At 46.2% G+C, this 27,150-nt stretch overlaps 1 protein-coding gene across 1 annotated transcript in view; it reads left to right on the top strand.

Annotated features, from left to right (window-relative positions):
* LPCAT (lysophosphatidylcholine acyltransferase) overlaps positions 1-27,150 on the top strand; it is a 102,310-nt gene that overhangs the window by 61,220 nt on the left and 13,940 nt on the right. The window contains exons 5-12 of the mRNA XM_084589105.1: positions 1,840-2,013; positions 3,600-3,658; positions 3,761-3,795; positions 4,523-4,577; positions 4,693-4,775; positions 6,091-6,213; positions 15,448-15,601; positions 21,129-21,221. Of these exons, the coding sequence (XP_084445231.1) occupies positions 1,840-2,013; positions 3,600-3,658; positions 3,761-3,795; positions 4,523-4,577; positions 4,693-4,775; positions 6,091-6,213; positions 15,448-15,601; positions 21,129-21,221 (776 nt within the window). The remainder of the gene's footprint in view (positions 1-1,839; positions 2,014-3,599; positions 3,659-3,760; positions 3,796-4,522; positions 4,578-4,692; positions 4,776-6,090; positions 6,214-15,447; positions 15,602-21,128; positions 21,222-27,150) is intronic.

Here is a 27,150-nt window from a genome sequence, read left to right as displayed (position 1 = left end):
ACGCCGCCGATGACACCGGCTTTTCTGCGACACGAGCTCCTTAACGCCACCGCGTTAAAATGTGCTTGTTGCTATCGCGCGTTTCGATCATTTTGTGGCAGTTGAGGGCGCCCACCCAATCATGGCTTGATAAAGCGTTTCTCCCTCACTCGAAGGCGCTGGCGTTCGGCCAAGTTCGTCTCCCCCACCCTCCTAATAGTCCTTACAGGAGCTAACGAGAAAAGATAAACAAACCGTATGTTATCGCTGCGCAGCAAATTGGCTCGCTGCCAAGATGCGCCGTGGACTGCGACCGCGACGACAACGACGCGAAACGGAACGGACGGATGCGCTCCGCTTTTTTTTTTTTTTTTTTTTTTTTTACAAATTCTCACCGGAAAAATTAGGCGGCGGATATATTATGCTAGTTAATTGGTTCATTTCAGGAGTAAATACGTACTTACGGCCGCGTGGCCGCAGATCGCCACTCGCGGCATGAACATCGCAGTAGACGATCTCGACGTCGGCGATTTGTGGGGGTGCGCGCCTGCGCGCCTGCGCGAATTTATTGCGACGCCGCGACGCGTGCAGCACGACAGCATGATTTCTACGCATCGTGCGCCGCCTTCAACTACGCGACTAGTGATCACGACGCCGTCGATTCGCTGGCAGCGCGCCGCCGCTAATTCCAGCAAAGTATGTGTAAAGTGCGACAGGCTGCGAGTACAGGGGCAGGGGCGACGTGAGGACTACGCGCCGCCGCAAACTGCTCGCGGAGCGTACAGCGCGGGTGGCAATCACGGAGACAACGATGTGCGGGAAATGCGTAGTGCTGAAGGCTGCGGTCTCGGTTTGCGTGTTCGTATCATGCGTAGCGGCGCGGAAGTGCTAGGAACATCCTAAATTCTCCACATTGCAGACAGTGCACTCTGGCCGGGGAATTTTACGAATTCGTATCGTCCCGAAATTCTCACCAACCGGATTCGTATCTCCGAGATTTTACTGAACAATTCGCATTTGGCCAACTTAGCTAAACTAGCTGCAATATTTTTTTTTTCTTCTTTGAACATGCTCAGGAGCACGGAAATAATGTCATTAAACCAATATAAACGCCTTTTGAAGCAAGGAGTTGATTTGCCACCTACTTTTGTGTGAACGTTTTCTGTAGTACAACGCAGAGAGGTAGCACAGCCTCTTCTCTGCGCTTTACACCCACCGTCCTACTACCAGCCTCACCGGGCTTCTGCGCCCATTCCTTTCCTGCAATTCATTCATTGTCGTGCCATAGTCATATCCAACTGGTAACTTTCAAAAATTGCATATAGATGATAATACGATTGAACTTAATGGCCATACCAGTAGGTGTGTTCTTGCCATTCCTTATGAGAGTTTGGCACCTTTTTGGATATTTTCTTTTTTCTTGGGAGCAGTCCTTATATGTGCTCTTCAATTTATAACTGACAAATTGTGTTTTTCATTGATTTTCCTGATGCATTTGCTTCATATCCTAACACGTGACCGTCATGTGGGAGTGTTTTCAGCAAAATGTGGCATTAGCTGTTTGATTTGCTGATCAGCTTTTGGTATGCGTGAACAGATGAACAGATGCAAATTCAACACTCTACACCATTTAAATGCGTCCATGGGTTAACTGCCTATTAATTGAGAAGTACGCAGAAAACTCATTTCTAGAGTTCGTGTGCAGGTGGGAATGGTAAATAAATTCTGTTAGCGTCTGATACTTCTGAAACGCTGTCTTATCTGACTTGTTGCTAGTTTGTGCGTGTGTTCCAATTACCTGTGTCTCACTGGCAATATGAGTGTCTAACAGGCCACGGGCCCTCATTGTGTGCCCGGCAGCCATCTTGAACTTCACTCAGCCGGTGTACGTGAAGCGGAGTGATCCCAACTCACGCCAGAACACTGTGCGTGAGATCACCCGCCGGGCCACTTCCAAGGAACCGTGGTCTCAGGTGATCATATTTCCCGAAGGCACCTGCACCAACCGCACCTGCCTCATCTCTTTCAAGCTCGGTGAGTAGTACCTTCCAGGGCTGGGCTTGCATATACCCCTAGCAACAGCAGATATCCTTCTGAAGTTCATTTGGGTATCCGTTTCGGATTTTCTGAATTGAGCTCACCGCACATTAACATTCAGAATGATGATAGCAGCTTTTGGCGGGAGTTTTGACTTTGTGCACGATTTTAAATAGCAAGTTTAGCAACAGATTGTTGATTAATACTACTACATTGCTGAAGTTTTCTATAACAGTCTTAATTCAGCTGCAATTTTATTGTCACTATGAAATATATGCAGTTCATTATTGGCACCTGCTTTGCTGGTAGGACATGGAATCGCATATCAACTTAGAAGTGTCTTTTCGTCAGTCCGTATACCTGATGCAAACATGTTCCTGAAAGCAGATGTGCAGCTTGAATGAATGCGATTTCGAGGCAACTAAGCCGTTAAAATCACAGGATTCATCTCTAGGAAGCGTTTTGCACTTAAAAAGCCAGCTGCGCAGTATAGCTACACGAACGGCATGAAATTTCTGTGCAAAAATAATAAATATTTGTAATCATCTTGGGGAACTGCTCATGCATACATACAAAGGCAAACACTATCTGCGCATCCTACGGATGTTAATATACGGATATCTGATACGAGATTGTCTATGCTCACCGGACGTATAGTTCTCACAAAGAACATTAGCATCTAGCTCAGACGTTTGGTGGGTATTGGTAGTTGCTTGGTATGATTCTGCTAGAGTGTATGTGTAAGATGCAAAGGCTGAAAATAGGGACTAGGTCACATTATTTTTTTATTCGCTAGCATTAGTGCAGTTATGTGAACGAAATTCTAGCATTTGGTGTATATCCAGCAAAGAGTAAAACAAAATAAACTGCATGCTTACTGCTGCTCTTGACCACGCAGTCCACACTGCTGTCTTTCTTCCTTCATTGTTCCATTGCCAGCACCTTGCACATTGCTTTGAAAACCAGCATCTTCGTCTGCCTTCTTTCACGTGTAATACAATCCAAACATGAGCATGAACTTGGGTTGGCATGGGCCAACCCAAGTTCGGACGCGTGTTCTGTTTGAAAGTAATACTTGATTTTATTTGCCCATATGTACGCTTGACAACTTTACATTCAATTAATTTTAACAAATTGGGCAATATCTCGTGGGTTCAAAAAATTAGAAATCATGATCAGCAGCCCTCCTTCCCACATATTAAAGTATTTGTCTTTTGTGCACTGGCATTAGTTGGCACAGCTGTGCACAGAGGGCACTGCATATCCCTGGTGCATGTGCTAGTTTGTGTGTCTATGTAGAGAGGGTGCCATGAATCAGTGTGTTCGCAAATTACAAGCTGACTATATAAATATAATTCTGAGCATACCGTATATGCTTCATTGTTGTAATTGCCATTGTTTGGCAAATACAGGGGTGATGAAGTGTGTTGTTGTGAGTTGAAGTTTAGTTCAGCTTCTTGGGAACAGAAGTAGGAGAGGTACAGACTGTTTTCATTAGTGTCTAGCCTGCATAGAAATGAAAAAGTGCAGATTTTCAGTGTGTAAGGATGTTTTTAACATGGATCATGATTTTCCTCCTATAGGTGCCTTTGTTCCTGGAGTCCCTGTTCAGCCTATTCTTATTCGGTACCCAAATGAACTGGTATGTTCTGTTTGTTAAGAGGAAATGGTGTGGCTTTCGTATTGTGCAAGCCTAATATACATTGATCAGCGAATGTGATTCTTGTTGTCTTTGTTTTTTCAGAACACTCTCATATGGACGTGGGATGGCCCCTCAGCGTATGTGCAGCTCCAACTAGCTCTTGTTTTAACGTAAAGGCTGTGATAAATGCATCGTCAATGAAAATATATTTTGGCTTTCTCTTCTTCAGTATGCAATGTAGTTTGGTGCATGCATTATAACAGCCACATTTTATAAAGTGAGTATGTAACTATACCTTGAAAGCTAGTGGTTGAGGTCTTGTTTGTGGTTCATTTTTGCATTTACAACACTATACAGCATACTTGCTAGAAGTGATGACTGAAGAAAAAGAAAACCACTTGCAAGATATCTTTGAGTCAGTACATGAATGAATCATTACAGCTCGCACATACTTTAACAAGGGGCTAGTGGAAAACCTTACTACACTGGCAGAAAGATTCAAGTTCTTTCTAGAAGGCTTGTGTTTGCAGTTATTTTTAAGATTACTTTTGCCAGTGTTTTACGTGAACTGGGCAAAGGCTAACAAAGGCTAGTCATATGCAGAACAACACAGTATGAGCTATGGTAGAGAGAGGGCAGGCAGATGGGATTCTTGTAGAGCACAAAGCAAAGGGAACAAAGGTTGAGGGAAAGTTTCAGTTGACGAGACAAAGTTTGGACAAGGGGATAAGAGAGCCAGTTTGACATTTAATGGGAGTAGAGCACTCTATACTTTGTAATTATAAAAATAAGCTGTCAAAGCTTGACGGAAGATGAGGCTACAGAGTTTTTACTTCATGTCGCTTTCTCGGTCATTATTTCCAGTTTTGAGACCCTGTGGTTGACCTTGTGCCAGCTGCGGACGCACATGGAAATTGAGGTAAACCTTTTTTAGCTGCTTGCTTGAGACATTTTGTATAAACACGGTTTTCCTTATGCTTTATGGTTCATGTTATTTTGTTTTCACTGATGGCAGCATATGCTTGTGTTTTCAGTATCTTCCTGTCTATGTCCCAAGTGAAAGAGAGAAGAAAGACCCCAAGCTTTATGCTGAAAATATTCGCTGCCTAATGGCCAAGTAAGGAAGTTTTCTCTTAGCGTGATTTTTGTGGCAGCATACTTGACCTCTTTGCACAGCTAGGTGAGAGCTTCTGTCCTTAGAGAGGTGTGCGCTCAGTTTTGACCTGGTAAGCAGTAAAAATATTTTTGATAAAATGCAGGGTTGGAGGTAATGTTAAAGATATTATACGAGGTGTCTCAGAGAAGCCTGCCACTAAGGCAGCTTTTGCGATACAATGATGCCATTTTTGGCATACCTCATAAAACAGGTGACTAATGTTAACTAGTAAGGTGGTTAACTAATTTCTGATAATTATATTTTAACTATTATAGTTAGATACCTGGTTGCCATTAAAAATTTGCAGCAGGCAATTAGTAATGATTACTAACTGCTGCTGTGTGGCTCAAGGGCAGTCAGAAACTTCTCTCTTCCTGATTCTCAGTGCCACTCCCACACCTTTGGTCAGGTGCACATCAAGGTCCCATCTCGGCGAAAACTTGACAAGCTTCTGCGCTGGTATCAGGATATTTTTAGCATAGTTTACGGAAGCCCCAATGAATAGAGATGAAATAGTGTGAACATATAGCGATCATGTGCACCTCCTTCAAAATTAGCAGGAACTGATAATTTTCACCAATTTGTAAGCCAGTAGTTAATGGCCCAGGTCATTGTGTGGCCGTGTCACTGTCCAAGGTGAAGACTAAGGTTTCGAAGTCATCTTCTATCTCTCTTTGCTACTGGTATCGTAAAAAATGTGTGGAACCAATGCTGCTGAATGGCGTCATTGATGCCAGTTTCTCTGCGTAACATGAGTTGAATTTCCTGCCATTTAGTTCGCTGAACTGCCACTATGCTCTGATCTCTCATGTTGCTTGCGTGCCAAAACAAAATGCAAACTAGGCCAAAACAGAAAGTTTAGATGTCAAACTACATCTCTGGATGGCAATACGTGTTCCAGCATGCAGAAATTCATAGCGCCATTCGTAATGCATTTTTGTGCTATGGCCAATGGGCTGTTTCCAAGAGGGTTAAACTGCAGGGAGATATCTTTTCACTCTAAAAGCTGGGCTTTGAAAGTGTAATTTTCTTTTTTCTTTTATGGTGTCTAGGCTGTTCATAAGATGCACTCTACCTATGATGTAATTCTTTATGGCAGACTCTTCTTCCCAACAAAAGCCATTGTACCTCTGTCCATGCTTGTGTACGATACTGACATGGAATAACTTTTTATGTATTATATTTTTGTACATTAAGATTAAAATTAGTATGATGTGCAGCATCCCTGTATTAGCTGCCATTGGGTTTAATAGTAGCTGTCGTTTAATGTTTCAAGGGCCCTTGGGATCCCACTTTCATCATACTCTTACGACGATCTTAAGCATGCGGATATGGAAGACAGTACCCGTGGAAGGACAGTAGCATGTAGTCGCCTGCAGCATCTTATCAGTAGGAATCGGTAAGCTTTTTTTTTTCACCATTTTTCAAATGCCTTATCAAGATGTGTAACTTGCTTGCTCTTGTTTTCTGTGCATGTTTTGGCTAATATAATACACTTTGAAAGGCTGAGCCTTGAACAATGTTAAAAAATAACTTTGCCTGTTAATAAGTTCTAACAAATGTATTTTACTCCAGTATATGTGTACTTCTTTTCGTAAATGATGTCAGGTACTCTAAAGGAATAACATACTGCATTTTGTCGATATGCCAGCATGCTCTTGCTTCAGAGATCAATAAAAGGCTCATTTTGATACAGCTAGGGGCACAGCCTCTAAGATTATTGCTCATTGCAATATTATATAATTGATGCTTTTCTTTCAAGCTAAATATTATATTTGTATCATTTTTTCCCTCTTTAATATGTGTAATGAAGTCTTGGTTTTCTGTGTTAATATTGTGGAGATGAATGACAGACGGACTCATTGTCGGGTCTCCACAAATATATGTGACGGGACCCGCTGATGCAGGCGGGAACGGGACCGAACCGCCGGCATTCAGTCCTGCAGCCACGAAAAACAATCTGCGCGTGCTTGGCAGGCGTGCTGAGGCTGTTGTCTTCTTCTGTGGCCGGACCACGGTGGCATGCTACAGGGTCCTCCGTCTAGCAATGAAGCCATGAGCGAAGGAGAATGGCGAAAAGCAGAAACTGTGGGTGTGTATCGTACCCGGCGAGAACTGGCACAATCGGGAGGGGGTGCAGTGGCACAGTTGGCAATGACGTCCGATTCAAGAGGGGCAGGTTTGAGACGATCAACGAATATCGTGTCCTCCTGGTCATTGATGTGCAGTAGAAAGTGCTTAGGAGCACATCAGAGCACCTGGAATGGACCATGGTATAGTGGCTATAAGGGTGGACGTATGGCGTCGTGGCAAACAGACGCGAGTCCACTGCTGAAGGTCGGGGGGATGTGGGGCGCTGACGTGGTGGAATGACAGTGCTCATAGCGCTGTGTAGATGGCAGGCATAATCTGTGACGTCAGCAGGTGTGGGTGGCGAAGGCTCGAAGAGCTTGCCAGGGACACGGAAAGTAGTGCCAAACGTCAGCTCTGCTGTACAGGTAGAAGAGCCACTGTGAAGTACAGTGCGGAGACCAAGCAGGACGAAGGGTAGGCGCTCAATCCATAGTGAAGGGAAAGTGGACTCCATAAGTGAAGCTTTCAACTGCCAGTGAAAACGCTCAATGATACCATTGGAAATCAGGTGGGAAGAGGTCTTAATGTGGTTGATGCCAAGGAGCTGAGATAGGCTGGCAAATAACGTTAAGTCAAATTGACGACCACGATCAGTCGTAATGGTGGAAGGGACACTGTAGCGGCTTATCCAGTGTGTGATGAGTGCTCTTGTTATCGACTTCGCCATTATGTCCAGAAGGGGCATCGTTTCGGGCCATCTCGTGAACCTGTCAATGCAGGTTAACAGCTAGTGGTGGTTCCCACAGGCAGGAAGGGGACTGACAATATCGACGTGCAGATAGCTGAAGGATCCAAGAGGAGTCGCAGTGTGTTGGTGCACTTTACTTTGCTGACAGCTGAGGCACAAGCAGTTTTTGATGCGTCAATCATGATGGACATGGGCGCATCACATTTGGGTTGAACAAGGAGCGTCGCATCGGCAATGGCAGCTTTGATGCTGCTAAATGCGCGGTCAGCAGTATAGCTCCAAGCGACAAGAGCTGTTGGTTTGCTGTGACTTGAGAGAAGGTCATAAAGAGGCTGCAGTATTACAGCGTAGCGAGGAATGAAACGCAAATAATAGTTTGCGAAGCCAAGAAATTCGCGCATGCCACGGGCCGGTAATGGACGGATGCCATGGCTTTCACGCGATGGCCGAGAAAGTCCAACTCTGCAACACCAAACTCGCTTTTCGGTCTATTGACCACAAGACCAAAGCGGCTGAGCCTAGCGAGGACTTGACGCAGATGGAGTTTGTGGGCCTCTGCCGTAGGGCTGAAGACAAGATGTCATCAAGATAGGCAAAGCAGCATGTCAAACCGCGTAGGACTAGGTCAGCAAAGCGCTGAAAAGTCTGGGCTGCATGGCGAAGACCGAAAGACATCGTCAAATATTCAAACATGCCAAAAGGCGTAACAATGGTAGTCTTCGGGATATCCGAGGGCTCCACAGGAATCTGGTGATACGCCTTCATGAGATCAACCTTGCTGAAGATTGTGCAGCCATGAAGGGCCAATGTAAAATCCTGGGTATGGGGAATCTGGTAGCGGTCAGGGACTGTGGCCTTGTCGAGAACCCAGTAATCGCCGCACGGGCACCAGTCGTCATTCTTTTTGGGCACCATATGGAGGGGTGATGCCCAAGGACTGGAGGAGGGACGGATGAAGCCAAGCTTCAGCATATGCTTGAATTCTTCCAGTGCGAGGCGACGAGCGCGAGCAAACATGGGAGGCCCAGTCATCACAATGTGAGGAGTCACGCTGTGCGCGACCTGTACTTGAAGGGGCGGGGGTCGGAAGACATCTGGATAATCAGCAAGTACTCTGGACCAAGGGTCAGGATCTGTGCTGTGCACCTGGAGGAGCCAGAGTGGTGGATCGCGGCAAGAGAGGCCTTGGACAACTAGGCTCGTTTCAGAATCCAGTATGCGTTTTTGCCGCATGTCAACTAGGAGCCTGTAGTGCCATAGGAAGTTGGCGCCGATGATTGGCGAGCACACATCCCCGATTTCAAATGCCCAGCGAAAGGTGCAGCGGAGTCTGATGTCAAGAGTCACCGACTTCTGGCTGTATGCCCGTATGGTCAATCCGTTGACTGCGGTCAGAAGTGGAGAGTCTGAAGGATGGCATCGCTCAGCCAACGCAGGGGAAAGAACATAGATCTCAGCACCAGTGTCGATGAAGTAGCGGACTTTCATTGTACGGGCAGTGATAAGGAAGAAGCAACTGGAGAACACCGGTCATCTTCAGTGTTTGGCCAGACTGTTTCCCACGAAGGAGCAGAGTTGGCGGCATTGCCACGTGCGAGAGCCGTAGCGGTGGTGATACCAGCAAAAGGTCCTGGAGGGCGGAAAATGGTTGCCAGGAGTACTGGGGCTGGTACGGCGGGGTGAAGATGAGGAACGCGGCCAGCGAGTATGAAGGGCTGCAACTTCAGCTGTATGCCATGCTACTTGCCGAGTGAGCTCCTCATTAGAATCGGTGAGGCGGGCATAGTGATCGTCAGCAGCTGCACTCGGCAACTGAGGGGCAAGAAGGCGATGAATTGTTTCCACGGAGGGAAAACTGACGTCCATGATCTTATCTGCCAGCATAGCGAGAGATTCCAGTGTCTGAGATGAAGACACGCTCAGGTTCATGCGCGCCTGCAGTGGTAGCGCTGCAGGAAGAGTTCTCGCAAGAGTGCGCTGTCGTGTGAAATACGGAAATTTGATCTAGTTGGTACATGATTGCAAATTACCAGCACTGCGACGAAGAACAACAACGAGAGAGGAAGGACAAGGACAAGCGCTGTGAAGCAGCGGAGTCCAACCAGGGTGGTCATGTGACGCAACAGCTCAGTAGGCTTGTGATCTCCGAGCTCTTCTGAGGTAAGGAGCTGCTGCAGATGATGTGGCTCCGTTTCAGAAGTTCGCTGGATGAGCGTCGTCCGAAGATGATCGTAAGGACTATCGGCACTCGGAGAGCAGAAGACGTTGTGAACAATTGCAGCAGTAGTAGGCGTGAGCGTACCAATGACGTGGTCAAGCATGGTCACCTGTGAAGCGACACAGTGCCGACGGAACAAATTTCGATGGTGAGAAACCAAGTTCAGAGTCCGATTACCAGAAGTCAGCGAGCTTGAGAGCGGAGACCGTGGACTCATGAGGTGGCACCGTGCGAGGCGACGGAGACGGTGCGTGAGTGGGGGATCCGTGGTCATGGCTTACATGATGGAAGGTAGGCAGTGTCTCAAGCTCCAGGCATTGGTAGGCCTAGCGAAGTGGCTGATGCAAGCGCAGGGCAAGAGCAGAGACCGAAGATGCGAAGTCTGGAGTCACCATATTTGTTGGGATGAATCACAGACACACTCATTGTCGGGTCTCTAGAGATATATTTCAGAGAACCCGCTGAGCTAGGCGGGAACGGGACAGTGAACCACCGGCATTCAGTCCTGTAGCCACTAAAAACAATCTGCGCGTGCTTGGCAGGCGTGCTGAGGCTGTCGTCTTCTCCTGCGGCTGGACCACGATGGCATGCTACAATATGAACCTCGTAATATGTGTTGAGGGGCTAATTGGTTTATGCTTGTAAACTTATATAAGCACAACAGAGACGACACACCAGGCAAGAAAGACAGGACAGAGCACTTGTGGAAAACTTGTCTCTGTCCTGCCTTTTTTACCTGTTTTGTCGTCTCTATTGCGCTTATACAGTAGAATCTCGATGATACGAATTCCAAGGGAGCACGCAAAATATTCGTATCATCCCGAATTCGTATGATCCAAAACAAGTCAACTTCCACATGGAAATGAATTGAAAATGAACCAAACTTTATTATGGTGAACTACTTCTGTCTGAAAAAGTTCGTAATGCTTGTCTGCACTTTTTTGCTGTTGATGTCGCGGACAAGCTCCGCCTGAAAGGCATAAAACCGTGCCACGGTTTCGTCGCTCACGCTGCCGGCACTTACGGTGCGGTTCAGAACGTCCAAAGCGTGAAGAGTATCTGCCGTTGACGGCGGCTGATCACACTCATCGTCAGCGTCACCATCGCTGTCAGGGTCATTTTCGCAATCATTCGCTTCGTTGACCAAGTCTTCAACAGACCTCAGCCCACAGGTCGCAACGTTGTCGTCTGCGGTAACGAAGTCCCTAGCCGAAGCTTCAGTTTCCAGATTGTCCCAGCCATCAATCGTGAGGTCTTCATCTGGCTCTTGACAATCTCCTGCCGAAGCCGCAGCAAGTCCGATGGCAAATCCGCACTTTCTAAAACAGTTTGAGATTGTGTCTGAAGTTACACTATCCCACGACATAGCTAGAAAGTGCAAAGCATCTAAGAGACTGATCCTCAAGTTTGCTTCTTTACGGTCAATTTTCGCCAGCAGATGCCTCACTAGAAGTCCTTTGAAATGATGTTTCACATTTCTAATTATCCCAGCGTCCAGTGGCTGAAGATGGCTGGTAGTGTTCTCCAACAGGAACCTGACTTTCACGTTATTGAATGTCGTTTCCTTTGGGTGGGCAGAGCACTGGTCCACGAAAAGCAAAATTTTCCCGTTTCTTGACGCCATTTTCTGATCAAGGCTTGTCAAGAACTCACGGAAAAAATCTCCAGTCATCCACACCTTTCGGTTACCTTTGTAAAAGACAGGCAAACGCTCCGCCGATCGGAAACACCTCGGTTTCTTCAACTTGCCGATGACGGTAAGCTGGAGTTTCTCAGATCCATCCGAGTTGCAGCAAAAGAGTACTGTTACTCTCTCCTTGCTTTTCTGGCCACCCTGGCATGCCTGGCCTTTTACGCACAAACTTCTTTCCCGTTGAAGGTTGAAAAAGAGGCCTGCCTCGCCGGCATTAAATATGTCGCGTGGCGCGTACTCCGAAATCAGCGTCGACAGTGTGTTCAGCCACTCATCTACAGCTGACTGGTCCACTTTCTTGCCTTCACCTGAGACGACCCGGTAGACAAGTCCGTGCCGCTCCTTAAACCAGTGCAACCATCCCCCAGACGCTTGGAAATTTTCAATTCCAAGCGAAAACGCGACGGTGTCGGCTTTTTCACATAGCATCTTGCCGTCCACGTTGACGCCGGCCGCTGTCACTTTGCGGAACCAAGTCAGCAGAACCTCTTCCAGCTTCGCTGTTTTAGCCTGCTTCACGTTCGCACCGAAGTGCTGCACGTTCTTCAAGATGACATCTCGCTGCCCAACAGTGGTGCAGAGCGTCGACGGTGCCAACCCTAGTTCTTTTGCTAAGTCGACACGCTTCTTCTTAGGGTTTTCGTCGACCCTCTTCAGCACTTCAAGCTTTTCCTTAAAAGAAAGGGCTTTACGCTTCCGCGACATTTCGGCAGCAGCGAACGCTTGCGTCTTTCTAACGTTTGGGCAGCTCACGTCACAGCGAACGACAGAAAGAAGCGGCGAACGGAGAACCGGAGAACTACTGCAGCGGCAGCCAGCGTCACAGGCCTCTTGGGAACCGCCGGTGAGACAACTTTTCGATAGACCAATGAGCTGCCAGCGAATGAGTGACGTACACGACTGGGCACATGCCTCGCCTTGACCGTCCTTGTCTATAAGTGCTCGTCCGTTTGCTATGAAAGGGAGGTTAGGGTAGGGCGGCCAGTGGGGTGAGGGGCGTTGGAGAGGAGAGGCAGCGGCCGCGGTGGGTACCCTCTCCCCCTGTGAGCAAGCTCTTGCGCTGAGCTGCTCGGTGGCTTTGTGCATTTGTACAACGTTCGTTCGTATCATCATTCACGGCGACGAGGAGGGGGGGGGGGGAGTTAGCGGCGGCCGCATCGGCCCGCTCGCATGTGCGACTGGTTTGCACGTTCGTATCAACCGCGGCGGGTTCAGAAACTCTTCGTATCACCCTGAATCTTTAACGTATTCTATATGATTGTCCGTTCAAAGCATTCTTAAAATTCGTATCATCCCGAAATTTGTACCAATCGTAATCGTATCATCGAGATTCTACTGTATAAGTTTACGAATATGAACCTACTTTCTGCATATTCACATTGATATTGTAACAAATGAAATGGTTTTAATATAGGTGAACGTCGTATGAAGGATGGGCGCACACGGCTTAGAAACCCGGATCAGTCTGCGCGCACCTCACTTCCTCTGCTTCTTCTTCTTCTGCTTCTGCTGCTTCTCAATGTGCCGCTACACGGCGTAACAATTCCCCACGGGCAAACGATTCTCGTCCCCGAGAAAATTAGGCAGATCGAAGATGGCAGCGCTTCAGGCGAGAACCACGTGAACAACTTGTGTCTTGCGGGATTGGCGATAACGTAATTCACATCATTCAGTTGGTCCAACACAACAAAGGGGCCATCGTACTTGCAGAGAAACTTCTCATATAATCCTCGCTTGCGAATGGGCATCCAAAGCCAGACGTAGTCTCCAGGGGAGTAAGCAACTGCACAATGATGCAGATCGTAGTGTTCTTTCGAGCTGCTTTGAGAAGCCAGTGTGCATAAGCGGGCTATACGACAGGCTTCTTCGGCATGGAATAGTATCTGGGAAACAGACGCATCGTCGTTGGGAGAAAATGGGAAGATGGTGTCTTGGAAAACGTGGTGGGTTCTTGCATAGAGTAAATAGAAAGGAGAATAGCCGGTAACTTCATGATTTGCAGTGTTATAAGCGTACGTCACATACGGTAGCACTGCATCCCAATTGCGATGGTCAGACGAGACGTACATGGACAGCATGGTTGTCAAGGTGTGGTTGTTGCGCTCGGTGAGATGGTTGGTCTGCGGATGATACGGTGTCGAGTGTCAGTAGTGTGAACCACAAAGTCGGAGCATTCTTCAACATCATCTTCGGGCTCACCGTGGAATGTACCAGCTCTCGCTAGTGGGGAAAGGTCGTCGTCTCTTCAGGTTGCTGTTCATGAGTCTGCGTCGTGCGGGTGGTAGCCATTGAAAGGTACTGTTGAGGAGATAAAGGTGGTAAACCTGCTACACGACAGCTGCAACGAGGTACTGGCAGATCCAGAACGTTTGTACCCAGCGCCTAGCAGGAAATGTAACGAATGAAATGGTTTTAATACAGGTGAACGTCTTATGAAGGACGGGCGCACACGGCTCAGAAACCCAGATCAGTCTGTGCGCGCCTCGCTTCCTCTGCTTCTTCTTCTGCTTCTGCTGCTTCTCAGTGCGCTGCTATGCGGCGTAACAATATATATATAAAAAAATTCCCTAAGCTTTACTTTGTATCAATGGCTGTTTGCTCTCTTCTTATGTACTTTCCGCATCTAGGCATGCAAAGCATCTGAAATTCGTTAACATTTTTAACACGTGGCAGGAAGTTAAAAAAGTTGCTTAGTTTGTAGTGGGCTAGCACTAGGGCTTTCACTCTGCCAAAAAGCTGCTGTGTCTCTCTGTGTGTCTGCCCAGTCCTCTTCACGAGCATGCCTCTGGCGGGTGGTAGTCGGCAGGTGACATGGCCTGGCACTGAATGGTCGGCGGGCTGTGCGACGTCATGAGACCTCATGTTGTGGCCAAGTCAGCAGGAACTGCCAACCTGAGCAGCTTTTTTGAGATGCCAATCAAACCTACTGGGACCCTTGAGAGCCCGAGTCGGACATGGTACTTCTAGGCCATGCAGGCACATTTGTGCAGCTTGGTTAAAGAAGGGGTTTTTATCTCTGCTGCTTCTGCCACCTGGGCAGCATAGTAAATCATATGATGTATTAGCTGAGGTAAGCCAGTTCAAATTAAACAAAACCTCAGGAAGTCAAAATAAACTACATAAAACGAGAACTAACCGTGACGATAATTCGTGATTAGGCTCTAGCTGTAGTGCCCAGCCATTCTTTTTTCTTTGTGTTTCTGGAATCAGATTTAAGCACCTTACAGTATATAAAATAACTTTACAAAACCTCATAGCGCTGCATATTAAGTGAGACAAAGAAAGCTCCATAAAAGCTATGGTCTTGTAAAGGAACTTTAATTTGGTTTATTTTGTGGGGCTTGATGAAAAAGTGATGAATATAAACATGAATATCCATATTTAGACTGTTCATGCCTAATGATACATGCCATGTTGCACAGTTAGTTTACTAATCTGGTCTGCAGATAATGTTTGTCCTTTTTGAGTGCAGAAATGACATCCAACATACATACCCCTTGCAATGTTGCTGTTAATTTTTGACATAACGTAGGTTTTGTCGCAATGCTGATGATAGTTTTCATATGCATATATGTCATTAGCATGACATGGTTTGGTCATTTCACCTTTGAACTCATTTTGCTCATAAGGATTATGGTTTACAAGCTAGCATGTTTATTGACTGCACTGTCTGTGACTGCATTGTTTCTTTACTGAAACAAAATACTGTGTTGCTTGTGTTTGTTATTGTTTTACATGCACATTGTCACTTTGACATTTGTACTTTCTTTTTGATTTAATCTGTTGATTATCGATGCAGTTGTTATTGGCATAATTTGTTTTTCATTACATAAAGTGCTCCTTTAGTTTGCTGCCTTTACAGTGTCATAATTTTTTTATTACTCTTGTTGCTTTTTCACAGTACCCAGTTCAGAGACCTAGGCGACGTGATTCTCAAAGTGAAAGCTGCCATCAAAAATCGTGAAAGCTCGAGGGTGAGCTTCTTCGAATTTGTTGCCATCCTGGGAGTGCCTTCAGACCGGGTTTCTCGCGACGTCTTTGAGGCTGTTGATATAGTAAGTGGTTCTCTTACACTTTGCTTTTTTACTTGGCAGACATTCATTTATGTATGACTTGGTACTTTTCCTTCCGCAAGGTTTTCCTAGTTATAAGATTTAATCAGTATAGTAAACGATGGACGATGATGAAGTAGGTTTCTTAACATTGCATAGCCTCACTTCTGTCATATTCATCTGGAAAAAGTACAACCATTTCAGCTGTTGATTTGTCTTCTAATGTGATGATGCAAAAGTTGATCAATTTTCTCAAAGTGGTAATGTAACAGTAATATTTCTAGAATTTACGTGCTAAGGTTGGGGAATTGGCTGTGTTGCACAATATAGTGGAGAGGCTCAAATTATTTTGTACACATGGGGATTCGTAACATACCATATAAACATGTGTAAGGTTCGCACTTTTTATTTTCAGATTCGAAGGCTAATTTTCGGGGTGCGGCTCATACACGCGAGATACGAAAAAAAAAAATTATTTTTTCAAGTAAAAACGGACTAATGAATGAATGTGTGGCGTTTATTTACCATTCAATTATCACACGCGGAGTCTCCCGACTTCGAGCTCCACTACTTTCAATTTAATGCCTGCCATGCAGCTACCAATCTGTTTGTGCATCGTGCTAGACAGCAATTCACGAAAAATAAAGCAAAGAGCACACAAGGTTCGCAACTACAGTGTGCGACCACGCTAACCACGCCACCACTACCCAAATGCCTTTGACAGTCGCATATCAAAGCTAGCAATCTAGAACACTGTAGCCGGGCATAGAGTTTAGCTGGGGCTGGTGATATCGATGCCGATATGAATTGCGGAAGCTCGCAGTAGTTAGAAAATATGATAATGATGATGGCCCGCGACTTTTGACGCCAACCGTGGGCAACATTTTGAAGCGCCTGTGTGCGCAAATTTTGAAGGCTATTCCAGCATAGTACGGTTTTTAATGGATTTTTTTTTGTTAATTTTTACTTCGGGAAATAGGGGGTGCGTGCCTTATACGGTAAGTTTATACGCGTTTATACGGTAAGTTCAAATGCTAGTGCGTGAAAATTTTTTACTTTGTCTAGGTTGCTATCCCTGATGCCATAGCTTACAGACGTAGGTTTTAGGACACTGTTTATTACTTTCTTATATTCTATGGTGTAATTTTTGCACTTATATGGCTATTCAACCATCAATTTGTTTTGTGTTGAAAACTTGCCAGGTACCAGCTATTAGGCTTGAAATACAGTACAACCTCGATAATTCGAACTCGGTTAATTCGAAATCCCGGATAATTCGAAGGTTTTCTGCGGTCCCGTATTTTCCTATGTAAATTTGGCCGGATAATTTGAACAGGCGGCCTGCGCCAGCCCAGTTAATTCGAAAATTTGGACTGCTATGCGGCAATGCCTGATCCATGCTTCGCCGCAAACCCGGCGAAACGACGGCCCTACGGAGCCGCGAGGCAAAGCCACATAGTAATGGTGATGATTTATAGGCGAAGCGCCCCAGCCGGAGCACTCTCTGCACAAAAATTGGTCCACAGTGCGCCTCGCGCACCGCCGAAACACGCGCCGGCAGAGGAGAAGACGTGCTTCACTGCAACACGGCGGGCATACCGGTTTTTATCACGTGACCTCGCCCCCACTCCATCCCTTAGTGTGCTTCGCCCACTCTTCCCCCGTGCCTCCGACGCTGCAAGTACACCACCACCACCGCCGCGCCGGTCTCGCCTGCGCCATTTCTTTGTGTTATGCGCTGTGGTTAGGGGTCGCTACTGTGCCGTTTTTTTGGGCGGGACTGTGCAGAAGTGCTAGCTTTGTGACCGTAGCAGTGCAAAAATGCCAAAGTACAAGACTTTAACGCTGCAGCAGAAGTTCTGCTTGATCCAGAAAGCAGGCAAGAGCGCTTGTTCGAAGACCGAGTAGGCCAAAAGGCATGGCATGCCCCTCTCGACGTTGTCCACAATATTGAGCAACAAGTCAAAAATACTAGAGGCTTACGGCAAGACCTATTCTTCGAAGCGGTCACGAGTGCGGGCTCCCACGTATCAAAATGTGGAAGCTGCTCTGCTTCGCTGGCTGCAGAAAGCAAACGCTGCCCACCTTCCCGTCAATGGAACGCTACTGCGGGAGAAGGCCAACGACCTAGCTCTACAACTTGGGCACGAGGAATTTAAGTGCAGCAATGGATGGTTTTGCCGTTTTAAAGAACGCAATAATTTAGCCTTTCTCACCGTCTGTGGTGAGAGCGGCAGCACTAACGAGAGCATTGTCGAGGATTGGAGAAACCACACATTGGCGCCGCTGCTTAGCGAGTACGGTGCAGACGACGTTTACAACCTTGACGAGGCTGCACTTTTTTATAAGATGCTGCACCTGCTCTTGGTGAAGTTATCGGATCGCTGAACGTTATCCGCAGTTTTGTTGAGGGCCGCGGTGGAAGTTCAGAGATGTTTCGTCTATTTGACCAACTCGAGAGCATGACCTTAGGAGCCGCAAACTACCGGACGCGGCAAACCAGCATCTCTGATTACTTTCAGTAGTAATTCAAAATATGCCGAATAAAGGTAACACGTTCCTGCAACGAATTTTTTTGCCTAAGTCTTATTTCTTGGTGTGTTCGGTTAATTCGAAAACCCGCTTAATTCGAAGATTTTTCATGGTCCCGATGACTTCGAATTAACAAGGTTGTACTGTATTGTGCTGCCTGTATGACTATGCAAGACGCGCCCTTTGTGCTATTGTTTTGTGCTGCATATTACAGAGTATGTTGTTAAGCAAAGGAGCAATTGGGCTGTGCAGATCATTGCTTAGTGGTTAAGTTATTAATAATGTATTAATATATTATTAAGTATTAATGAAATAGACTTACGGTTTAGGCTAAAGAGGTCATATATTGATACCCCTTAGGTGAAAACATAATCGGTGAAACAAGATCTTTTTGCAATTTCCAGATCCTTGTATATGTTTGATGATGAATAGACTTAAACGAGATTTCTTACAAAAAAAAAATTTTCTCTAATAATGACTTCGCAGCTTTAAATCGGCTTTTATATTTATATTTATATTATTATAACTCTGTCAGCACAGTGAAAACACACATCAATATCCTGAGGCCTGCAACTACCGAAGCATTTAATGAAATTAGATCACTGGTCACATTTATTTTGAACTATCTGTGAAGAGTTTAAAAAGTGAATGTAAATAAGTGAGGCCGCTGGCAAATTAAAGCATTTGTGAGCTTTTACAGAGTGGTAAAGCTGTGGCAGCTTAATCGTCTCAGCGTTCATCTCGTATGTAGGGGATGGTGGGTGTAGCAGTCAGTGCCCACCAGGGATACAGTAAATACAAGCTTTCCACTGACCTAGTTCTTAGCTTTACTGGGAGGAACTTTTTTGAAACTGTAGAGCCTTTGAGTTCACCATGAGCAAACCGCTTTAATTGTACCAGTTGCGAAACTGATTGATGATCTGGTTGGCCCAGGGTGTTTACGGATTGTAGGAACTTCTGTGGCCACTGAAGTAAACAGTGTCCAAATTGAAAACTTTGGTAGGACGAGCGTGATGCATATTAGGGGAAAAGAGGACAAAGCTGACAAACAATTACCGTGCCATAAGTGATATAAGGAGTTTACAGGGTGGGGATGCAGATTATAAAAGACAGACTGCACACATGTACGGAGTGAGAACATGCTTGGGAAGCTACAAAATGGATTCTGGAAACAAAAGAAGGTTAGATGACAATCTGTTCTCATTGGTGCAACATACCAAAATAGCAAAAAGGAACACAGTTCCCAGTGGCTAGCATTTCTGGATATCACTGGAACCTACACCAGTGAAATTCAAGAGGATTTGTAGGAGATACTTGACTTATCAGATGGAGAGGATGGAGTAACTAATCTTTTATAAAGGCAAAAAAAACAGGAGCTTAGGCCAAGGTGTCCTCTAGTTCTGTTTTCCATGTTGCATCTGCAAGGATTAGAGACCAAACCGCAGAGGAGCAAACTCGTTTGCTGCCTTGCCTTTTTAAAGCTAGAAATATTTAACAAATACTGACATGTGGATGATTTAGTATTAATGGCTGACAATAGCAAGAATTGCAGAGGTTGATGAACCTCTACGGCATAAAGGGAGATAGATTAGGTATGGAAGTTTAGTAACAAAAAAAAAACAGCAGCCATATTTTGATAATGAGGGTGGTGAGCATAGGATACATGAGGTCACGTTGGAGGTAGTGAATAAAACAAGTACCTTATGGTGGGGATAAATAATGGTACTGGGTATATCTAACTGAGCATGAAAAATATGTAGCCACTAGAGATAGCAGCAATGCAGCTGTCATGAATTACAACAGGTACAAAGTGGTACGAGGAATTTGGAAAGAGGAGTTAGTTCCTTGTCTTATTTTCAGCAGTGTGGCCCTGTGTATGAGATCAAAGGTTCAAGCATGGTTAGGAATTGAGCATCATGGGGTAGGTAGGCTTGCGTTGCAAGCACATGCAAATGCACCATATCAGGCATATTATAGGTGACATGGAATCGCCATCATCAAAGGCATGGAAGCTTTGATGCTGTTGTGAAAGCAGCAAGGTAAAGTTTGAGGAGTGCTTGAGAGTAGAAAATTGCAATGCTTGTACAGCAAGAGGGGGGATGGGGGGGGCAGTGCAAACCAGGAAATCTGCATCATCAGCATCAGCCTGACTGCAAAACCAGTGCAAACCAGTAAATATTACCTAAGAAAAGGATTAAAGCAGCAGAGAGCAGTCTGTGAAAAACAGGGATGCAGACGAAATCTCTGGAAAAGTACGTTAAACAGAAAATTGCAGAAAATATCTGGTAATTATGGGAGAAGCTCATTGTTGTTTGAAGCCAGGATAGAAATATTGTGGACAAAGATGGACCAAGTCAAATGTCGAAAGATAGACACATGTGGAGAGCAGGAGAAAATGGCTGAATACTCAATACTTTTCTGTAAAAGGCTGCACCCTATAGTTCAAAACAACAGGCCAAATTTATTCGAAGCATTGAGGTTTAAGGACAGTGAAGGAAAGATACACTTTGAATGGGTAGAAATAAGAGCTTCATCCTGCAATCTGAAAGAGGAGGCTCTCACTAAAAGCGGAATGGAGCTTTCTTTGTCTTGAGTTTAAGCTGGTTAAATAGAAAATATGCTACTATCCATGACTGCGTGGCATGCATTATCGCCACCTGATTCAAAAAGTCAGCCTTGTCCATCTGTCCACCCCATTCATCCAACGCAAAAAGTGCCCCTAGGGCTAGCCACTCTTTGAAGCGGAGTTTCCTAACTAATATATTCTAAGAGCTCTGACCTTGAGTAGACCGAAATAGTACCTTGTGCCATGGTGGTCTTTGACCAAAGCTTCCCTCGTATCAAAGGAAGAACAACAACAATGAAAGGAGAGAAATTGAGCTGAAACGCATTTTTATCACCTCATTTTGTCATTTCTCCTCGGCTTTCACATGCTTTATATCATTGCCTAGTTAACAGTTTGCTAACCTGAACTATATTACTTTTTGAATGCTTTCAGGATCGAACAAAACAAATTGACCTGCGAGCTCTCCTGGCCACCCTCTGGCTTGTTCACCGAGCAGAAAGGCATCGAACAGAACAAGCTTTTAAGGTTGGGCTCTTTTTTTTTAACAGCTCTCCGTTAGTTCTTTGTTCTGCAGCTGGCGTGCTTTTTGTATTAGTTTATGCTTTTGGATAAAAGTTTGGAATACAGTCGCCGACCAATTTTTCGGACCCCCAGGGGCCGAGATAGCGTCCGGAAAATCGGGCAGTCCGAAAAAACGAATTCACGCAAAAAAAGTCACTTTATTTAGCGAGTGCCTTGAAAAAGTGTTCAATACGCCTCTGCGGGGTGCTACGTTGCCGTACAAGTAAGTCGGCTTGCATGTTGGCAAGGGTGACGTTCTCGTTGTACACAGCCGAAAGTGCCATCAGAGCTCAGGTTAGTTCACTGCTAGTTGGCAGCACAGCCTCTGGCTCCTCACTGTCTGAGCCCGATTCATCACTTTCAAGCACCTGGTGAACAATTTCGTCATCGGTGAGTTCAGCACAGAGCTCGATGTCGCTGTCAGCATTAGCAAACTGCTCCAGCATCACTTCCATGGGAACGGCTCCTGCAGAGCGCAAGTGCTCGACGAGGTCAGCAGGTGAAGACGGCTGATGGGATTCACTGGCGCTATTATCGGATGATGACAGCACTTCATCTCTGATCGCGAAACCAGCATGGCGGAAGCATTTCCGCAGTGTCTCCTCGATCACCGCCTTTCATGCATCGGAAAGCATGCCGAGTGCAGACAACAAGTCGACACTGTAGGTTTTGCCGCTGTCCATGCATAACACCATGCGACTAAGTACACGTGACCGATAGAGGTGCTTGAGTGTCGGGATAACGCCCGATATTAGTGTCCGGTAGTTGGCGCGGCGATGTAAACAGCACAACACATAATGCGTGAATGGCGACTGCGGCGACTGACGACTGTGCACGGCAGTAGCACAGCAGCAGCACGGCAGCATCACGGCAGATCTGGCACTGGTGGGACGATGCAGCAAGCGGTGCCTGCTATCGAGGCTATACCGGGTATGCGAGGTTCCAATCCCAAGATTCTAGAGCACTGTACCGATGGCATGATCAGCGGACAATATGACACGTGGGTTCGAGGTTGCAGAAAACCGAAATGGCAGCAGCCAGAAAAGCAAAATGCACCGGCATTGTTTGTGTTTTCGGTAGCTCTTGAGTTGTGAATCGAAAGAAAAAGTCCGCAAAATCGAATGAATTTCAAATGTCCGAACTTTCGGTCGGTGTTATACATTGACTCTATGGAGTGCGTGGCGGTGCCATGGCAAGGTCTGGATTTTCAGGCAGGTCCGGAAAATTGGGCGTCCGAAATATCGGTCGGCGACTGTATTTAAAAACTGGTTGGTAGCTTGCAAACTCAGCTGAGCAAACCGACTGTTGAGTTCATGAAATTAATTGACAGAGGCTTGTGTCGAAAGCTAGCAGTCCCATAACATTAAACTTGACTGCTTTGAAGGTCATAGTATTGAAAATTTGGCTAATTGCAAGTGCATGTACAGTCATAAGCTTTAATTCTTGAGCTGCAATGCACATGCTCTTTACTAGCATTTGCTACTGTGCCAACTCCTGAGAACAAATCAGTGAGGTTTAAGCACAAGCTGTAAGTTAATAGTACAGTTCAATCCGTGGTCGAGGAGTAAGTGTGTGTCCTCATTAGTACAGCAGTTTTTTAATGGTGCATTTTTATGCTGTTACACTTCTGCGAAACAGCTTATTTCGCATGTTGGAAAATTGTGCGTTTTAGTCGCTGCAGTAGGACAACACTGCATAATAGCACAATGTTTCTACCTCCATGCAAGAATCACTACAGTAAACCATCGTTAACACAAAGTTGTAAAATCCGGGAAAAATTTCGAGATAAGCGGAGTTTCGAGTGAAGAAAAATTCCGAAAATTTCTGGCGACAGTCCTTGGCGATCAGTCGCGCGTTGCTGCCGCCAGCTCCTGTCATTCTTTGCTCAAACCTGACTAGAGAAACAAACTTCGCTCGAAAAAAAAGAAAAGAACAACAGAAATTGAGTAGCTATTTTCTAAAAACCCAGAACCATGCCCAGAACCTGAGCGTGACAGCGACGAGCAGAAATTCTTTGGTGACCCTAGGCCCGCCACGCCCGTCGGCACTCCACTGCACAAAGGGAGCAATAAACGCAGAATTCTCAGGAAAAAACTGAACTTTATTATTTTGGCAGGAAAAACTGAGTAATGCTTGCCTGCTTCGCGTTGGCATTCGGCCCGGCAAAAGCGTCTTCGAGCTGCTGAATGCATAGTATCAGCCGTTGGTCGCCGCCGCCGCATTCAACTTTGTTGCGGAGCAAGCGTAGGAGGTTCCTTGTTTCTGCAGTCATGGGCACTTCTCTAGGCTCTTCGTCATCAACCTGATCACCACCTTCGTTGCCTGTCATTGCAACAACATCTGCGTCGGACAGCATTCCGGTTACAGGCACGTCTGCTTCATATAGCGCATATTCTTCAAAAGTGATGACTTCGGTATCGCCGGCGCAACCAGTAGCTTCGCGAACTTCGTCACAGAGTTTATCACAATCTCTGAACTCGTCAGTGTCTGGTTCGAGCATGGAGGGTTCGAGCGATCTCTCGCTGCGCGAAAAGCCCGCGTGCGCGAAGCAATTCGCAATCGTCAGGGGCCGGACTTGTCGCCAGGCTTCAGCAATCAGGTGGACTGCACCCAGTAAATCTATTTCGTACTTTTTACCGCTGTCGTAAGAACACAAAATTTGGTGCAGGAGGCTCTTTCTGTAAAATTTGCGAGCAACCTCAATGACTCCTTGGTCCATCGGCTGGAGCACGGACGTCATATTCGTAGGCAGGAACTCCAGCGTAACTGCTTCCAAGTTGTCGATTTTTCCGTGGCCGGGGCAGTTGTCCACCACGAACAACACTTTCCTACCGTCCTTCGCCGTTTTGCGATCCAGGGCACGTACGTACTGTTCAAAGAGTGCCGCAGTCATCCAGGCCGTTTTATTGGCGCGGTAGGTCACGTCTCTGGGGAGCCGTGCATTTCGGAAGCACCGTGGATTTTGCGACTTGCCGATAATAAGCAGCGGCAGCTTTTCATCGCCGATGGAGTTGGCTCTGTTACCCTGTCTTTGCGCTGCCTAGCGCCTGTGCACGCTTCTCCCTTCGGCGTGTATGTGCGGCTAGGCAGCATCTTATAAAAGAGTGCTGCTTCGTCGAGGTTGAAGATATCCTTGTCCGCGTAAGCCTTTTGCAGCTCAGCGAGGCGGTGGTTCCGCCAGTTGTCAGCAGCCCCTTCATCAACGGTGCCGCTCTCGCCGTGGACTGTCTTCGAGGCAAACCAGCCATTGCTGCAACTGAAGTCCATGCGGCCCATCTGCAATGCCAGAGCGTCGGCCTTTTCCATCATCATTTGGGTGGTCATGGGAAGGTTGGCTGCCCTGACATTCTAGAGCCACAACATCAGTGCTGCTTCTACCTCCGGGAATTTTGAGGCCCGAATCCGCTTCCGCTTGCTTGAGAAGGTTTGCTCGAAGTCGTCCAGTACCTTCTACCTGTTCTTTAATACTGTCGAGAGCGTCGACAATGGGATGTCAAATTCTTTGACGATGCTTGTTTTTGACTTTCCTCCTTTGTCTACTTCCTTGATTAAGGCGACTTTTCTCTCCAGCGTCAGAGATTTGCACTGCTTAGGACGGGACATCGTCGTCCGTTGCAGACACCGCATACACAACAAAAATCAGTCAACGCTTCGTGCACATAGTGCGATGAAACCACACAATCACTAACCGGTATGCACGTGCGAAGGACAGCTGACTGAACCACGCCGAACTACGCCGAACCGACTGCCCGATAGGACCCATCAGCCCCCGCGCGCGAGCGGCGCTCACGTGACTGCTCCCAAGGTGCGGCTGCGTCCGCGGGAATTTTGTATTCGCTCTTCGAACGTGACCGCGTTTGGCACTTAGTATAGGAACAAAGCGCTCGCTCGGAGCCCGTATCACATTTCAGTAATGACCTTTGCCTTCGGTCCTTCCGGTAAAAATTTCAAGATATCCGCATTACGCCCGAAAAATACTTCGAGATAAACGGGAGCTAATACATAGCACCTATGGGAGGTGAAGGCGCGGTGTAGAAAAATTTCGACTTAACCGATTTTTCGAGATATTAGAGTTCGTGTTAACGAGGGTTTACTGTACTGTGCTGTCAGTGTGTGGGTTCATATACTTTAAGAAATGTTTCTAGCTGTCTGAAAACAGCACAGTATAGTACCACCAGCCATGTGCTCATGCAGTAGTAAGGGGTGAGGATTGGGAATTTATGCCTACAAGGTTTAAGACAAGAAGGGACGGCTGTTTGAGGGATTTTTGCTTGCTGTGACTTTAAAACTGCTTCAGTCTCATTGTGTAGGCACGAGTGCATGTTTTAAGCTCATTACTTGCACTGAGGTTTATTTCTATCATTATATTAGTGTCATGCTTTAAATAATCGGATATAAACATTGAAATACATGTTATCACACATTGTACTAATATCTCGAGCCTGTATAGTTATGTGATCTGTGGTGTTAGTAGTCCCATGAGTGGAGAGATTGTTAGTGCGCAGAAGTGCATCATCTCTCATGCTCTCATGCCTGGAAGTTGGCAGCTGCTTTGGTTAATCTGCTGTGTGGCCTGAAGGAATAATGACTTGTCGTTGGTCACATTAGGCACTACACACCTGTAGATGTGTACTGGTACCACCACAGTTGTGGCTTGTGTCTTGAAGCTGTAGCATGAATGTGGCTTGTGTCTTGAAGCTGTAGCATGAATGCGGCTTGTTGACTCGTGGCTCAGTTGTGGTTTTTGCTTATGTATTGGGATTTTCTGACTTTTAATGCAAATTTATTCGTTCTCACCAAGGCATTGAATGTTCATGGCCTAGTTATGAAAAACGTACATACATATTTATGTTGCAGAGTACAAGTACTGCTGCGCACAGTTGTCTAAGGGCCACATTTAGCATTTCAATTGATTTTGGCAAGGTGCAGCCCCTACACAAAAGCAGCAATTTTCAGCTAAATTTAACAACTATATTCCAAGGAAACTATATAATAATTGTACCATACAGTTTGAACTATATCTGGTGCCTAGTTTTAAATACCTTTTAGATTCTTCATAGCTTTTGCTGTACCGCCTCTGGAACCCGGCTTTTCACCACCCTCATAAATGAGATCATTTTCAGCTACAACCATTGCAGTCGGAATTCTCGTAACATTGGAACCTTTAACAATGACATCAGGAGGCACCGCACGCCACATATTCAAAATCTACGAGCAGGCAAGCTGAAATCATTCTCTTAAGCGTTTATGTGGTTTGTTTGTCAGTCAGCTATTGGTCAGCATGCAATAAGTGTGCCGTGGTACATTTGCTAACTTGAAACTAGCGGGGCAAATGTGTCGTGCCATCGTATAAAAGGTTAACCACATGGTTGGCATCACTTCATGGTCGACTGTTAGAATGCAAACATTGTCTGACTCCTGCTTTAAATGGCACATAGCTGCATAGTGGGGCATGATGGAACATGATGATAATGATAGCTGCAGGCTGTTGTTGCCTTGTGGCTGTTCCCTAGGGAGTGTGTCGTGCGAGAAAATGCGTACACATGTTATATACAGTTGCGCTTTTCAGAATTGTTTTTCCAAGTCATCACATCTCAAGTTGGGAGGGGTAGCTGAGACATGCATGGCCCTTAGTTGAGTGTATACACCATTTTCAGTCAACTGACCGACACATGGGGTTTGAAAAGGAAAATGTCTAAAAAACTGTGAATACTTTGCGAATACAACATGCCTTGGCTATGGTGGCTAGAAGGGGGAGGTGGCGCCAGCGCCGGCGTATCCGCCGAGAAAGCGCGATCCTCTGGTTCATGCGCTGCCGCGAAGGCCGCGGTGGCGCTGCAGTCAGCTTGGCAATGCAGTCACGCGATCGCGCGCGTGTGCAGGTTTGCGCGCG

This window comes from Amblyomma maculatum, chromosome 1 (genome assembly GCF_055883805.1).
Source record: "Amblyomma maculatum isolate TAMU_Amacu chromosome 1, ASM5588380v1, whole genome shotgun sequence".
NCBI lineage: Eukaryota > Metazoa > Arthropoda > Arachnida > Ixodida > Ixodidae > Amblyomma > Amblyomma maculatum.
Note: the sequence above shows the minus strand (reverse complement) of the source record. Positions and strands in the feature narration are given on the sequence as shown.